Source organism: Carya illinoinensis, chromosome 8 (genome assembly GCF_018687715.1).
Source record: "Carya illinoinensis cultivar Pawnee chromosome 8, C.illinoinensisPawnee_v1, whole genome shotgun sequence".
Taxonomy (NCBI): domain Eukaryota; kingdom Viridiplantae; phylum Streptophyta; class Magnoliopsida; order Fagales; family Juglandaceae; genus Carya; species Carya illinoinensis.
This window is the reverse complement of record NC_056759.1, coordinates 31,872,772-31,890,639: the sequence shown is the minus strand read 5'-3', so window position 1 is coordinate 31,890,639 and position 17,868 is coordinate 31,872,772. Positions and strand designations below refer to the sequence as shown.

Genomic DNA, 17,868 nt, shown 5'->3' with positions numbered 1-17,868 from the left:
GAACTATAGTTTATTTTGAAGGATGTCGATCCATCCAGAAACTCCAGTACTTCCTCAGCATTTAAAATGGATCAAGTTCATCAACACTTACTGATTTTTAGGAAAAGCATGATCTTCTAGAGTTTAGACAAAATCTAAGGCTTGTATTCGACTTGCTCAACTTCCTTAGCATTTGATCTACAAAAATTTGACTACCCCCATTCTAGCTCCATTGGTGTGTAAGGCTCATCACATGCTAGATCAAAAATTTGACCACCCCCGTTCTAACTCCACTGGTGTGTAAGGCTCATCACATGCTAGCTAGCATGTGCATTTGGTGTTGGGGTTGCTGTGCATTTGGTGCAAGAGGGATAGAGATTGGAGATGTGTGACAGTGTGAGGCTCGCGACTTGGGTAGGACGTGATCGACCTCATATGCTTCTTAGTAGTAATGTTAGGTACAAGTTTTAAATATACAAATCTTGTATAAGCTTTTTACAAAAATATAGGCTAGTCACTTTTTTGTGAAGGAGTCATTCTTTTTTTATAAAAGACTTGCACGAAACTTATGCATTTGAACTTGCATATGTCATTTCTTAGGTAGATTATATATAGGAGGACCAAAAGCTTTGTCTTCTTTCATTGTTTAAAATACGTCACAATAAGTAGAAATGATGCATCTTGGATAAACAAATCTAGGAGATCAGCTCAAAAAAATAAAATTCGGCATGGTAATTTGCATTCACACGTGTCGTGTCAAGTCATGAGTATTAGATTATATGGATCAATCCTAATCCAATCTATATAATTAATGGGTGACACGACATAATCTACTTAACATGTTTAGTAATTAAACTTTAAAGAAATGATATTTGTAATCTCAGGGTGTGCAAACTCTGTACACTTATTTTGAAAAAAATTAGGTAAATCTAGGACTCATATAAAAAAATTATTTCTTAACAATGGATCCCACTATTTTTTAAAGGGAGTATACAAAATTTGTACTCCCTAAGACTGTATATAGCATTACTCTAATTTTTATTAGATTAACATGTATATGACCCAATCCATTTAATCGGTTTCATATAAATGGATTGAACTGACTCGTATGTTGGTTTTTTTTATCCCAATTAATATAATTTCATATATAATATAAGGATAATTATATAAATAATTCACAATTTCAACTAGATTCATAATAAAATATTTTTATTATCAATATGCAAACCAATAATATACAAGAAAACTAATATTTTCATAAAATAAAATTACATATTAACAAAAAATCTAATAGTTTAAGATATAACTTAGTCAAATACTAAATATTAATATCACATACTCCCAACAACAACAAAAAGATATGTAAGACTAAAAATTTATTAAATTTAAAAATAAAATTTATATGTATTATACAAGTCGATTGTGAATTTTGCTAATTAACTCGCAATTGACTAATTTATTAATTAATTGTCTTATTAAATCAATTCATGATTTTGATCGGTCGAATTTATTTATATTAAATCTAAAATTTCTTATTTCATATCGTATTTATGTCGGATTCATGAATGGTATCATATATCACCACCTTTAAATAAAATGAATTTAAGAAAAACATTTGCTATTTAATAATTATCGTGTCGCCTGTAAGCATGACATTACCCTGACGAAAGAAAGGATTCACAAACTTTGACCTCTACAAAATCCTTCCAGGAAGAAAAGCAATTGATTGATCTTAGTATCAGTTTTAACTTTTCCATCACTCCAACCAAAAGTTATGTCGGCTGCACAGTTTTTTCCTCCTTTGCTGATTTGTTTAAGTTAAAAAACTAAATAGTAAAAGGCGATATCAAAAGAAAATGCTAATTAAGAAAGAAAAATTAACTTGATAAAGTTATATAATATTGGCAATTACTTCGTATCCAGAACAATACCATGGGTCCATGATTATAATGGCCTGCCGTTTTCATTGAAACTACCAGATGATAATGTTGCTCTTGCTTTCTCAGTACGTTTGACGAAAATGATTATTTATTTTGAGAATACTTTTGGCATGAAATATTAATTTTTATAAAAAATAATATTATTTTTTTAATATATATATATATATATATATATTTACGTACCTAAAAGAACTTGATAAACACTTTTAACACATCTTATCTCACCACCATTATAAATTTTCTAAATTTTCACATAAAACATAATAAATAATTTAATTTTTTAAAAATTCAAGACAATAATAATATTAAAAAATAATATTTTAATAATATTTTATTAAACTTTTAAATTTCATTTAAAACTATCTTATATCATTCACAATCTAAACCGCAACTAAATGACAAGTCCTTTAATTCCTGCATTTAAATATCATAGATGTGATAGCGTACATCTTTTAAGAAAAACATGAGATCTATTGACATGATTAAGCAATTTAAAATTGAAACTTTAAATATTTAAAATTAAATACTCTATCTTCTTTTCTCTTTAACGCTCCAACTTCTTTGTCAGTATTAATTTATTTCGACTAGATGCCACATTTAAATAACTCCAAATTGCATTATAAATATAATAAAAAAAATATAGACGAGAATTAAAAATGAACATTTTATGTTGTGCATCACGCCCGTATGTTCATTAATTTTTATTTTTTTAAAAAAAAATTCAAATCTCGAATTTTAAAATCTTCACCATTTTGAGTGGCCGACATGTCAACGCATATGGGTTATATGCGTAAAATTGTACCTATAGATATCATTTTTCAAATATTATTTTACTCCCAGAATATGGATAATGCGGTACTCTAAACTTAATCAAGTAAAATTGGTGTGGAAAGTCACATTTAACAGTTCACAATACAGCACAGCATACAACCCAAACAAACTAAAGGAGACCATTATAACAAATGTTAAAACACACTACCCTACGGCTATTTCAATTCAAATATCAGCAATCCTCACCAGCTCTAGCTAGAAGAAAACTGCACATACAAAGCCAATAAAAGATTACACAAATCATATACAAATTTCTAAGAGATGTCACACTGACTGGAGTCATTTACATATTTACCCCACTTGTTAAGAGGAAGAGATGACACCAGCCTAAGTAACTCATAAAGGAGTGAAAAACACAGATTTTATCCATTGCAGTATGTAAACCATAGATGCATCCAATAAAAAGCCAAAAATCTTTTACTTCTGCTTTGACCTTGTCCACAACTTATGTTCAACATCCTTTTCAAAATAATATGGCAGCACCATGATGTTCAACTTCCTGTTTACTCTTGTTTGGTCCCTCTTCATCGAGACTGCAAAACAAGGACATTCATAAGAAAAAGAACAAAAAGCAGCAGGTTGAATGAGCAACTACTCAACAATGCAATAACCATATAAAATGTAGGCCTATTTGATATAAATTGAGCACCCCTGGATTGGGACCCTACGAAAGTTTCACAGAGAACTCTCCTAGTTGCAGAAACCATCCATCAATGAAAAGCACCACATAGAGCAGCATTAAGATCATGACATAGTAAAGAAGATGAAAGGAGCAGAAACAAATCACAAATAACAAACAAGCAAAATATCATAACCACCTAGCGAAGAACAAAAAGTCCCCCCAGATTGAGAAGAGATAATAAGTCTTATAACTAAGAACGAAATATACTTACAATTAGTAACGAAAATATTGAACATGAAATAGAAATTTCAGAACAACCTGATAAATGATTAAAAAAAAACCACTACAATCTCATATACCCACACACAAAAACGTCAACACAAGCAAGATTTGAAAACACAGCAGCCACCTGATAATGATCAGTATCTATCATGCCCAACATAATTACTTCCTGTGGATTTTCTGGTACCTTGGGGCAACAGGGAAAGACACCATTCTGTACATGTGAAGAATTTGCATGATCATTTACTCCTTGATCTGGAGAAATATTTATTACTTCATCTGGAGAAATATCCAGCTCCAATTCTCCAACAGGATTCAACAGGCTGTCTAATTTGTCTTCATTTGTGAAGTTGTGAGTGCTGGTTGTCTCAAGAGTCACTTCTGAGATTTGTATGATTTTATCCACAAAAATTGCACCAGCCTCTTCAGGACCTTCATTAGTCTGAGAGGATGACAATACACGCTGATCCTCAGGAACATTTTGTTGGGAAGAAATTACACTGAAACCAAATAAACAAATATTTAACAGAAATATATAAATCATCAATTTACACTTTTAAGAACCAGAAGCGCATTTCATTTATTGCATTCAAAATCTCCAAGAAATGTAATACAATTATACAAGCACTACACTAGAGCAAAAGAAAAGGATTTACTTCAAGGTTTTACCTCTCAGTAGACGCCCATTGAGCTGCAGGGCCATCTTCTTGTTGCCTCCGTTTCTTATTGTTCTGTGTTTTCTCTAGTTGTAAATTAACACCGTCATTGGATATAGAGGGTATAACTCTTTTTTTCCTTCTAACCTGAAGCTCTTGCTCAGAAATTGAAGGGGCACACTCTTCACTGGCATATTCTTTGATTTCAGATTCAGTATAATTTGCTTCTTTTACAACCTCACCAACAGTGGGCACTTCAACTATCACTTTTGGCTCACCAAGTGCATATCTCACCTGTTGTCTCTCGCTGAGAATTCTGTTTGACTTCTCTCGCACATAGTTTTTCCTGTTGCTTGCATTTTCATGGTCAGATGTTACAGACCTTTCTTCATACTTCACAGGAGTCTTATCAGGAGAACGTTTGAATATTAATTCCGTGCAGCGTTTAATCCAAGAGTTACGAGCAGAGTTTTGCATAGAAGCACCATCTATATCACCCTTAGATGGAGAATCGAGCACACTGCTAATGTTGGTAATATCTGTCTCTTTATGTGAGTCGGCCTTTTGTAGAAGAGTCTGCGGCTGCAAAATTCTTTTTGTGGATGTCTTCCGCTGGCTTGGATTGGAATCAGATTTTTGCAACTCAGCAACTACAACACTATCTGAAGCAACTTTCAAATCCTGCAACTTCTTAAGGTCTTCAATCTGGGAAAGAATCTCTTCTCTATCTGCATGTAATAGCTCTCTTTGCTTTTTTAATCTCTCGCTTTGGACCTTAAGGTCCTCAATGCAATTATTTAGCTCTGCCCACTCACTGTTTCTTTGTTCACGTTCAAAATTTATATCAATTCTCTCAGTTTCGAGCCTCTTCATTTCTAAAGCAACCTGTTCCAGCTCCTTCTCCACTTTTTCCTTGAGAGAGCTTATACACTGAAGTTCATTTTTCTTTTCTTGCTCAAAGGCTTTCTCCCTCTCCCTCAAATCACTCTCTAATTCTTCACGTCTTTTTTCAAAACAGTTCTCCAGTTCCCTCTTATGCATATCAATATCCAGTAAGAAATCTGCACGTTCTTGTTGCATCTTGCTGAACCACTCAGTACGATCATGCACCATCTTATTCATAAAGTCTTCCCGCTCAAGGTTTAGTGCCTCAATATCACGTTTACACTGATCTCGCATTGCATCTTTTTCCTGTCTAAGGCTATCATGTTCATCCTTAATAAACTTGGAGAAGGCCAGCCTCTCTTCAGCTACGTGTTCTGCTTCTTTCCGTAACTCTACTCTTTTTTCATCAATGAAATCCCATTCAGATTCAAACTTAGCCTTTTCTAATTTCAACTTATCATAATCAGCCAAAAGCTCATTTTTTTGAGCCCTAATAATATCTATTTCTTCTTTAAGTTTCATCTCCAGAACCGATAACTCACTCGTTTCAGTTTTCATATCCTCTAACTTTTCTTGTGCGCAATCAACTAGCTTCTTTCTGTCTTCCAATGAATCCAGTGACTTTTGAAGCTCTACTTTCATTTTCTTAACCTCTTCTTTTTCTTCTAGCAAATTAGCCTTATTAAGCTCAAACTCCTTCTCAGAAGCACTAAGGCATTTTTCTTTCTCATCAAGTAGATTTAATGCCTCTGCCACTTCCTTCTCCCTATCTGCCAATGTCCTTGATTCAACCTCCAACTCGCATTCCCTTTCCCATATTAGGTTCTCCCGCTGCCTAAGATCCATCTCCTTCAACTCCCAAGCCCGACTCTTAACCTCAATTTCATCTTCAATTGATTTTTGCCTCATCTCCAGCTCAGCTTCAAATTCAGACTTCCTTGTTCTCAAAGCAATTTCATGATTGGCAATGGCTTTTTGTAATTCATCCTGCATTGTCCACCCAAGCAATAAAATAAGAAAAATAGAGTAATGATCATAAAGGAGTCCATCTTTCTCTATTGCAAAAGATTTAAAGTGTTGGCTAAAAGAATTCCAAGAAACAATCCATGCTCAGAATTATGTTAAAATCTAAGAAATAGCTGACACCATCTTACGCTTTATAATTATAAAAATATGGCACAAGCAAAAAAAAAAATTAAAAAACTCACAGATTCCTTGCTTGCAAATTTTTGCTGTAAAACAAGTAGGTCTTGCTGTTCCTTGTTCAGCAAAGCTTCCTTTTTAATGATATCCTAAATAAAACCAAAAGATAAACTACATAAATGAAGTTTCCCCTAAACGGAAAAATCTTACAACAAAATAAAATCAGAAAATACAAATATGAACCTGCTCCCTTCTTGACAGGGAAGCCTTAGTCAGCTCCAGATTAGATCTCTCATCATTTAGAGCTCTAAGCTCCTTCTCGATATTCGTCTTTAAATCCTCTCTCTCTCTTTCAAGTTGATTTAGATCCTGAGATCTACTAAAAATGTGATCCTCTCTCTGGTTTAGCAAAGCTTGCGCTTCAAGTAATCTTTCATGTTCAAGCTGCAAAGCTTTCTGCCTTTCACTCAAAGATTGCCTCTCAAGAATGATCTCTTTCTCCTTTTCATCACAACTAAAACATAAAGGCAACAAGGAGATCATAAAGATACATGTAGAGCAAGTCTTGAACAAATTTATGACCATTGTGTGACTATGGCCTTATATGAAAGACAATAAAGAAATTTCTTGTGTTGATGATAGGTTGAAAACTTCTGCTCTGTTTCACCAGTTAGCCAAGATGAAATGTCAGTCCACAAAGAGAGCAACCTTATGGTCTTGCATGGAATTCTTTCATAAACTAACTTATGACATGGCTTAGAGATAAGGAAGCCAAGTCCACATATAAAAAACATGGTTTGGTTACTAGAAAAAGAAAAGGGAGATTAATTACATTTCAGTCTTCATCTCTGTAACGAATGAACAGAATATCTAATCTCTATCTTGATCAAACAAAGTGTATGGACCTCTCACAAAAAGGCACTTGAGCAAATGCTTTATTGAAAGTTGTAACAGAACATAGATTAAGAGAGTCAAAGAAGAGGTAATATGAAACTCGACAGTATCCAAGACATTTTAGAGAATTTAGCTACGAAATTCAAATGGAAACACCATTTGCAGTCTGTGGTCTTCACTGTGACTTTGAGTAGCATAATGAAATAAAAGAAGAGCTCAGAGATTTCATGGAAAGATACACCTTGAGCATTTTTCTCAGGCACATTTTCCTACTTGAAACTAATTAAATCCCGCTAGAACACAGGCACTTTACAAAATGATTTCCAAAAAATGCAATATAAATGACTAGAACACATACTCAGACTTGAAAGATATGATACGCCTCCTAATGTCATCTTCCCGTGCTTCAACATCCTGCAGCTTTCTTTCTGCTGCACTGTTAGACCGGCTCGCTTCTGCTTGCAAAGATTCTGCTGAATGCAGCTTTGCCTTAGCTTCAGTGAACTTGTTCTGAGCATCCTCTACCATAGTGCATGCTTCCGCCAATTTACTCTCAGCTGCAACCTTTATTTCAGCAGATTCCGCACGCATCTCATGCAAGGCTTTCTCAAGCTACAGAAATTCATTGAACAACAACAAAACATAAATAATGATGACTGAGGTCATATGGGAAAGGCAATTTTAATTTAAATTAAAGGATGACCATGACGATAAGCTTACGCTTGCTATACACTCATCCTTGACGACTACCGCCTTCTTCAGACTCTCTTCGTGTTTCCTTGCCTCAGATAAAGCAGCTAGGTGTGCAGCTTGATCACACACACGCATTATTTCAGCTGTTTCTGCAGAGGTTTTTATCTGCTCATACTTGGAATCCAACTCCTTTCTTTCCAATAAGAGAAGGCCCATGTGGTGCTGATGTTCAAAGATCTGATAGTGTTGCTAGTCAGATATACATCGAACAAAACAACTAATAATTAATGGGTATGGCTAGGATGCACCTCATAGGAGAGGTATAAATGTAATAAATAATATGAAAATAGATCCCAGATAGAGTATCAACATTCAATGCACATACCCAATAAAACAACACTAAAACCAAATAAATTTGAAATGGAAGTGAGGTGTAAATGGAGATCAAACACTATTTGATTACTCAAAAACAAGCAATCCCACATAACTCCTTTTTTGTTTTTGTTTTTACTGGTACTGGGTGTCCAAGAGCAGCGTCCCAACTAATCCCAGGGGTGCACAAGCTCTCAACAAGGAATTTCCCGCAAATGCACCTTGGGTAATTCAATGGAAAAATCCCCACATCCAATGGGCCCTAGAGATTGTTTGCACCCAAGAGAACTCAAAGCTTTGACCTTGGAAGGAGCATACCACCAAAGACCAAGGCCTTTACCACTTGAGCCAACCCCTAGGGGTTAACAATCCCATAGGACTAGCGGGTGTGATCATACCAGCACACTAATGCACTGGATCCCATCAGAACTCTGCAGTTAAGTGTGCTTGTGCGAGACTAGTACAAGGATAGGTGACCTCCTGGGAAGTCATTGTGTTGCAACCCTCATTTAACCGATCAAAAAACAATCCCATAGGGCTAGCAATATCTTATAGAACCAAAAACATTAACAGCAATATATCAAAATTCCACTCTCTTGAATCCAAAGTATTACCCACCTAAAAAAATACATGTATGAAAGCGTGCCACCATCCCCATCATCACTAATTTACAATTAATGAGATACCATCATAGGGTACTCTTATGCTTAGAAAATGGATAAATACGTTAAATTTAACAAAGGGTCACACGAAATACTTGAGATTCTCTTTCCAATAATAGCTAATGTAATAGAAAACACTCTAGCCTACGCAAATTGATTTCCACCCATAAAGTACAGTCAACAAGAACTACTGAAACTTATAAATATGACGTGCTGAAATCATCGATAGTCACTTTCCTTCTCATAAATGTATTTCTATAAGACAGACAAATTTTAATATAAAAAAAGGTTAGTATCCAAGTACATGACAAGTATACATGACATAGACATAACAAAGAGGTGAAAAGACCTAGAAAGTTCCAGAATCTAGAAATTGAACAACAAATATAAGCAGCCATGCAATGGTAAAATGCATTTAAAAGGCGGCACACCACCTACTTCTCGTATTCTTCAAAGCTACACACATTCCTTTCTCTCCAAATAAACCACATTAAGCAAGAGGGAATCATTTCCCATAGCAAATGATGCTGATGACTACTAAACTGTCCTTTCTAACGGATGGAGAGATGCACCACTCCACAAGGCATGATCCAATCAATTCCCATAGGACCAAAAATGGCCTAACATAAGGTACTAGAAATCTCGCAATGAAGTAGAAGGCGATCAATGGATTCCTCACAATTTTATTTTTTTTTAATATGGGTATGGATTCCTCATAATTATTAAAGATGTGAGCCACATCTTTTCACCATTTACCTTTAAGGAATGATTCAACAAATGGTAATGGGAAAAAACTCTTGTTTGCCCACAACACACCAAATAAAGTGAAGTAAACAATTCATTTTCATTTATATCCAAATTCCTTTCTTTACAAAATGATTCAACAGCTCGCCTAAAATATACTTTCAGTTTTTCCAACGTTATTAGCCCTTCACCCTCTATTTTAATAACAGAGAATCAAAAGAACCAAATATGTCCAAATAGTTTGCACGAACTTCTTATGTTTTAAGACTTCACTTATGTCCACATAAGTAACCAAGAAAAGCTAAACAACCAGACAAACTCCCCCAAGGCCACCAAAACGCTATATCAAAAAAGTAAAAATGCTAAAACAAACCGATAATAAAAAATTCTATTATTCAGAAAGAAAGAAAATAGAAATAGATAAAATTTAAAAATATATATATTTGGCAAATTAAAAACCTCAGCTTCAAGCTTTGCAATATAGGCTATGAGCGCAGCCTTGTCGCTCCTTTTGATCGAATCCTCATCGAAGCCCGCCTCTTTAAGGCGCTTCCAGATGGTTTCATCGCTGAGAGGGGTTTTCAAAATCCTAGAACCAGGCGTAATCGACAAAGGCAGAGCAGAAGTTGGTGTGACCACGAGGCGTTTCGGTTGCGGAGTCGCCATCTCCGTCCGGTTCGAAACCCTAAAAGAATCACTTTTGGCCTTTTTGGGGAATGGGAGATTCGGCTACTGTTGATCTGTAACTCGGCACTCCCCCACGTTGTACTTAGCTTTTTTCTCTCCTTCCTCTCTTTACAACACACTACCGGGACTGGGACTGGGACTGGGACTGGAAATCGCGCGACGTCGTTTGCTGGGGTTTTACAATTTTTCCTTTTTGCACGACTATTTTCTTTCCTTTTTGCACAATTTTTATTTTTTTAAAGAGGTTTGCACTATTATTTATTATTTTATTATTACTTTTTATATATTTTTATTATTTTATATTACTATTTACTTCTTTTAAATATTTTATAATTATTTTTTTATTACTTTTTTCTTAATTTTTCTCTACTTTTCTCTTATTATTTTTAATCATCTTCTTATTATTTTATGATATGATATTAGATAATCAAAAAATCATTTATTATATTTTACTTGTAAACATATAATCTAATACATCATTATAAAATAATGAGAAGTTAATAAAAAAATAGATAATAAATAAATTTTTTTTTGTTTAAATATCGATCCTTTATCACATTTTCATTAGTTTATTTAACAAAAATTGAATACTAGGTGTCCATGTAATAAATCTCACACATTATCACTTATCACGTAAAATAATAAATAATATAAAAAGATATTTTAAAAGTTAAAAAGAATATGAAAACCTAAAATCACGCAAGAATTACAAATAAATCAAAACCCACAAATAATAGTAGTTTTAATAGACTGAAAAAATAGAATTTATAAAAACAAATCAAGGAAACTAACGAATTGATTTTTTTTCTAAAAAAAAAAAAAAAACACAGAATATAAGAACAAAAATATGAAAAATAGAAAAAAAAAAAGCTAAAAAAATAAAAATAAAAATAAAAATGGGTTAGCTTGTTTCAAAATAAGGATTGAATTGCTTATTTGACTGCAACATCAACATTAATCTAGCTTTTTATTGCAATTCGATGAACTACGAAAAATAAGAATTGGATTATGAGAAATGATATTTGTAGTCGTGGTTGTGTAAGCGGCGTGCAGTCGCTTTGCAAAAAAATAAATTAATATGAGACCCATATGAAAAAAACTAATTTTTTAATCGTGGACCCCAATCTTTTTCAAAACGATTGTGCGACGTTTGTAATTCCACGATTGTATATAACATTACTTTTGGATTATTTATCTTTTCTTTTTTAGTTGTGTTGTTGTTGCATTTATGATAGTTTAATTACTATATGAAATAAGAAAATAGCTTTGTGCAACCAGCCCATGCAACCGCAGGGTAACCTTCATATTATTTTAATAAAATGATGTGTTTTAATTGAAGCTTGCAGTAGGTGATGAAACTAGACACACGATGGTCCTCTCTTTAATAAAATGGTGTGTTTCATTTAAAGTCAAAACACATTATTTTTACTCTCTTCTCCTTCCATCCAATGTTCTCCTCCCTTCTCATTCTAAGTTCTCTTCCTTTCTTCCTTCCCCAAGCATTTTCTTTTCGTACATCCCCTTCTTTCTAAAAAACACACCGATATCTACCACTCAAAAATTAAGCCTTACCACAGAATTTGTGAGTGTTTTTTTTATGTTGAATGTTGGCCATAATTCTTATTGCCATTCTCACTAGTATTTCTCAATCTTAATTTGGTGTACAGGACATGAAATGCAAAAGTATGTGGATGTCTTTGCAAGGAAGTATAAACTGATCAGAAATGCAAAGAATGAAGGTAAAATGCCAAAATAATATTTACCACTCAAAAATTAAGCCTTACCACACAGTATTTATTGTCCTTTTTGCAAGATTTATTAGGTTTGGGAGAACAAAAATTCAAATGATTCAGAACTTAGCGTTATTTCATCCAAATGATCTTCACTTGAAATGTTTCATTTCACTCTGTTTTAGTCCGATGAACCAAGTCACACAGTTGAAATGGATTTGGCATTTTTCAGACTTATGGGTTTTGTCCGATGAACCAAGTCACCTAGTCCTTTCTTCCTTCTGGTTTTCAATCCTTCTTTCTTCTTTCTTTCTGGGTTTTAGTCCAAGGTACAAAGTCACACAATTCTTCTTTCTTCATATGGGTTTCAGTCCTTCCTTCTTATTGGATTCCAATTGCTTACTCGATTTACATTTCTTTTATTATTATTATTATTATATGTTCTGTCAGATGAAAACGTGTCAAATTATCACATCACCCGATTACACATCAGTTTCGCAAAGGCAATTGTACGTAGCAAAGTTTGTGAAAATAACTTTGGAAACCATTGATACCTAGCTAGTACGTTGATTAATTATGTAGATATTTACTTGTTTATACTTGGAAGTCCAGACATGATTAATGTTGAAATTCCATACAAAATGACCTAAATACTTGAAGTGTGATGACTCGTTTTTACGTATATTTTCACTGAAGACGCTTTTTAATTTATTTAATATAATAGTTCTTTTATTTTAAATTATTATATTTTAAATTTGTTTTAATTTATTTGATGTTGTGTTTAATTTATTTAGTCGTTTACGGTTTTTAATATCGTTTTCGGCGGATCTGTTTTTAGTTTCCGGAGTGAGGATTGAACTTCATTTCTTTTCTTTTCTCTTTTTCTTTTTCCCTTTTTCCTTTTCTTTTTCTTCTTTTCTTTCTTTTCTTTTTTTTTTCTTCTTCTTTCTTCCCCGTTTCCTCTCTCCCGCGCGCTGCCCCTTCTTTTTCCCCTTACCGTCGCTGCCACTTCAGCCGCCCATTGCGTCGCCGTCCGGCGGCTGTGTTGTACACCACCCCCACCATTCTCTTCCCCTCCCACCAGAGTTCATCCCCACCAATTTTTAGAGCCATCGGACCAGCCGTTAGCCGCCACGAGCCCCTGGAAGTCACTGCACCTGCTCTGTTTTTCCCCCTATCGCCGGTTGCTTTCGCAGCCTAGAACCGCCGCTCGCTGGCGATGTGGCCTACACCACCCACCCAGTTTTCTTCCCCTTTCACCAATGAACATCCCCACCAAGTTTCACCTCCATCCGAGCCACCGTTAGCCACTACGAGCTCCTCCAAGCCATATGGTTTTTCACCGATTCCTGCGCCATCGCACCACCTCCGGCCACCATCTCTTCACAGCTTCTTCTCCTACCTCTTGCCGACCTAAACCACCCATTTCCAGCCTCGATCTGTTGCCGGAGCAGCTCCCACAAGCTCAACTCCATTCAGCCCCTTTTTGGCCTTCGACTGCCATTTCCACCACCACCCACGGCCAAAACTCGTTTTTTTTAACTTCATAAATATCTCAAAACCTTTCCCTATCAATTTCGTGCCTTGGTTTGTTCCCGTTCGAAAGTGGGTAATTTATTACCCACGGCAACAGTGTAAATTATACTGTTACGTTGCTTTTCCTCCGCCATTTGCAACGCCGCAAGCTTTCTAAAAATACCATATAGCGCTGTAAGTATTTTCCAAATCCTACTTTTAGATTTAAATATATTTTGCTCATTCAATAAATTATTATCTGTTGGTTGGCTGATTCCGGACTGAGTCCGAGGAGTTCGGAGGTCGGATGGATGAAGGACGGAGTTGCTTGATTTATTGATTTATGGTTGGTTGATTGTTTTGTGCATTGAAATCGCATTTACATGGTGCATACACGTGCGTTTTATTTAATTTGAGAAAATCCTGTTTTATTAGCGTAAGTGGATTTTCGGGTGCATGTGTCTCACGAGCCCATGCTGGGATGGGTTATTATCTCGGTGGAGCTCCTCTGATCACTCGGGAGCGTAATATACTGAGTGACGTCTCCTGAGTTGTCGCTGGGCGACTACGGGAGCGGGGGCTAGAGGATGCTTGGCTACGAACTCGCCGGGCGCGGAACCAGGCATCACTCTACGCACTGACTCCGTAGCCATTCGCTAGCGAGGGCTAGAGGATGCTTGGCTACAAACGCGCGGGACGCGAAACTGGGCATCGCTCGTTTAGGTGCCACACGCGTAGTCGTTACCTGCGGTGTAGCACAGGAGCCAGGGTATGCGGATGACCCCTAGGGGAGGTCATGGTGCATACGGATTAATTGGTTAATGGTTTGAGTTTGATATTGACCAAATGTGACTTTTAGCGTGATATTTGGAAAGGTTATGTTTTTGGGCCAAATGAGATTTTTGGCTTGTGTGGAAAAATATGATTTTATGGGTTTTGAGCATTGGCATCATTTCATGCATATTGTTTGAGTTTTATATGTTTTTATCGAGTGGTGTTTGGATTTTACTTACCTGCGGCACTATTTTTTGTACCGTAGATTTTGGTGCAGAGATCAAGGAAGAGGAGGAGGAGGCTGAGCCTGAGGATGCAACTCCGCCAGGGTGCTGAAGTTAAAGTTAAAGTTTTGTTGTTGGTTTAAATATATATTTATGCCTTGTAATATTTTATCATGTATGTTTTAAACAGCTTTGTATTAAATTAAGAAAAAATTCTGGTACTTAGTTATTGACTTTACTTTTCGCTGCGTATTTCTCGTGCACATTTGTTGCTTATACACACACTTGGCACGCGTCGATAGGGTGATGACCCGTGATGTCATCATCCGGACGTCTCGATTTCCCCGTGTTAGTGCGTGGGAATTTGGGGGCGTCACATGAAGTCCTAGGAGAAAAGGCATATTTTAGTCTCCAATCCATAACATGCATTTATATAAAATTACCACTTGCCCCAAAATCTTATGCCGATAAGAAAATATACATTCAGGGCCTATTGGAGATTGAGGTGGGAGGTCTAAAAAGTGCATGGGACAATCTAAAGTACTTAAGTGACAAAATTTATCCGTTTGGTAGTTTTACATGAAAATACTTCTAAACTAAGGAAAATTAGAAAACCACATTTCAACAAAAGTATCAAAATGATGCTGTTTGCCAGAAGTATTTTAGAGAAAGTGGCCCTTATTTTAACATGCTATGTAATGAACAAAATGACCCTCATAGTTTTAACATAATGACAGCTTTGCCCATCAATATGTTTTTGACTTCTCATATCATTTTCTTTTCAGAAGTCTGCTGAGCCGAAGTGATCTCCTCCTCCCTTCCAATCTCCTTCTTCCTTCAAAAGTCTTTCTCAATGCAATCTACTTCTCAAAGTCTCTAGATAAAGGGGATAGTTACTTATGGTAGCTCCTCCATTTAGAAGTCTCCATAGTTATAAAAACTTATGAGTTACCTATCCATTTTTTAGCATTTTGATCGAAATAGTTAGATGAAATGTATGAACAAATTTCTATTAACCCATTTCTTGTTGAGTGTTTGATTTTATTACGGTATTTCTAGATTTCTTTCTATTCTAAAATCCAAAAGCTAATTCAACAAAGTCGCTCATACCTGATAATTGAAACCAAGAAATTCTTGTATAGTTATCTTTTTGTTTCTTGGTTTTGTTCTCAAGTATGATCTCCCTATAGACACTCAAAATTATCCAATTGATTCTCACCCTCTTCCATCCTACTAAAAATCTACCTCTCCTCATACTCTATTTATATAACACCCACGACTGAGTTCAGTGGTATTGTTATTTGTGCAAACTGAGTCCTAATCTTCCATTTGGTGGTATATATTGCAATTCAGTTGTTTTACAAATTATGATGAATGTGAAAAAAAAAATTCCATTACCTTCACTTTATGTTAAGAATATCTAGTGCATAGAATTACAATAGCAATATTAGTAGTACTGCTACTACTGCTTGACTGACATCCAAGCTAGCATGCTAGCATAAAGAACCAGCTAGTGAGAGTAATTCTTCTGTCACCTCCTATATGGCCTGCCTCAATTCTTGCATAATTCTTCTATTCTTGAAAGTAAGCTCTATGCTATTAATATATATATATATTTATTTATTTATTTGCATGTGTGCCTCATTTGGCCATACTAGTACTGTTTCTTTTCTATACAATATCGCCTTCTCCAATCTTTTCGCATTAACATTTCATGATTGCCAAAAATGGATGATATAATGGAATCTGCAGTCATTAGATTACAGTATCCTTTGAAATAGAAAGATCCAAACGAAAAATATTATCCATGTCGTCACATCTTGCGTCATAAACTATCATGCAACCAAAGCCCTCTCATACTTTCTCAGTACATTATGGGGAAAAAAAAAGTCAAATACATCATCTCTAAATTAATGCCCCCTCCCCTCACCAGATGATTGTATGAAGGAATTGTGATTTCCATACCACACTACAAGAAATTAGGGTTTTTTCATCGATTTTTATTTTGTTGTAAATAAAAACGCTGCAAAAAATAAGTATTAGCAGCGATTTAATTTTCATCGCTGCATATGAATCCCGACTTTACAATTAATAAGGAGCGGCTGTTTTGGCAGTTAATTGCAGCATTTTTCGAGTTATTACAGCGATTATTTTCTTTGAAAAAATAAAAAACATGTTGCAACAAGCTAACTATCGTTGCAATATCGTTTTGGGCGCCAAAACTCACGAATTGTTTTATTTTCCCCCGTTGAACCTAGTCATTCCGATTACTTTCCCTCACAGTGAATTTCTCTCTTCATCCCCATCCCGAGTACATACCATCGTTGTCATACCCAACCCGCACGGCTTGACCAGTATCTTCAATCCCCACCCAAGCTTGTATTCCTCCATTTTGTTAGCCTTCTCAGCGGAAGCTACAGTACGTCGTCTTCCAATCCCCTTACAATTGGGTGCCCTGCAGCGATTGGGGATTTAAAGCATTTGGCTTTTCAACCATTTTGAGCAAATTGAAGGTGGAGATTTGTGGTGATGACTCTTGTTTACCTTCCGCCATCACAGGTATGGTTGCAACGATTTATCGTATCTCTTCCCCTTCATCCATTATTGTTGCAGTGTAAAAAATTGCCATTTTTTGGTAGATTAATTTCTAGGTTTTTGAGTCTGCAATCATGAATTTTTGTTCACGAGATTTTGATTATATACCTGCATTTTGTGGATGTGTTGATGTGGGTTTAGCTTTCTAGGTATCCTCATGTAATTTGTTTGGCATATTGTGGGTTTTGGGTGGCCCAGGTCGAATGTATGGAAGCTTTCGATTGCCATGGGATTGGGTCGTTTGCATCATACGGCTTATTAGATATCACAATCTCAATATCAAGTCTGTCACACAGGAGACCAACAACACATGCACAGCACAACAATCATGTCCACTAGAATATGCACTACAGATTTCGTATGAGATTGCTACTCTCTGTTGTGCCCTATAACCAACAATATTCTTTTTGATTCTTCTATAAGGAACTTTGATTCTATAAGGAACTTGAATGGAAGAATCCTTGTCCAATTCCATTATCTTAACACGGCTCTCAATTAATGGTTTTTTTTTTTTTTTTTTTGGAAAAAAAGAAGAAGAGTGGTCATGAAGATTTAAGGGTATAGGTTGACTTGATTATAACCTAAAATGCAATATGAGGCTCTCAGCCTCTCTGCACAACTCACATTAATTTAAATACAT

At 35.4% G+C, this 17,868-nt stretch overlaps 1 protein-coding gene and 1 pseudogene across 4 annotated transcripts; one reads left to right on the top strand and one right to left on the bottom strand.

The window, feature by feature from the left end:
- Positions 1–2,775: 2,775 nt before the first annotated feature.
- Positions 2,776–10,542, bottom strand: LOC122318477 (protein CROWDED NUCLEI 4-like). Of its 4 annotated transcripts, XM_043135855.1 has the most exons (9): positions 10,163–10,542; positions 7,953–8,174; positions 7,591–7,844; positions 6,582–6,852; positions 6,404–6,487; positions 4,324–6,182; positions 3,842–4,154; positions 3,402–3,440; positions 2,776–3,283 (listed from the first exon to the last, which is right to left on the bottom strand). In XM_043135855.1, the coding sequence occupies exons 1-8, from the start codon at positions 10,367–10,369 to the stop codon at positions 3,426–3,428; spliced, it is 3,225 nt and encodes a 1,074-aa protein (XP_042991789.1). In that variant the 5' UTR covers positions 10,370–10,542; the 3' UTR covers positions 2,776–3,283; positions 3,402–3,425. The 4 variants fall into 4 exon arrangements, with proteins under 4 accessions (XP_042991789.1, XP_042991786.1, XP_042991790.1 ...); XM_043135852.1 differs by lacking the exon at positions 3,402–3,440 and having other exon boundaries at positions 3,782–4,154; XM_043135856.1 differs by lacking the exon at positions 3,402–3,440.
- Positions 8,682–8,802, top strand: LOC122274788 (annotated as a pseudogene).
- Positions 10,543–17,868: the final 7,326 nt, after the last annotated feature.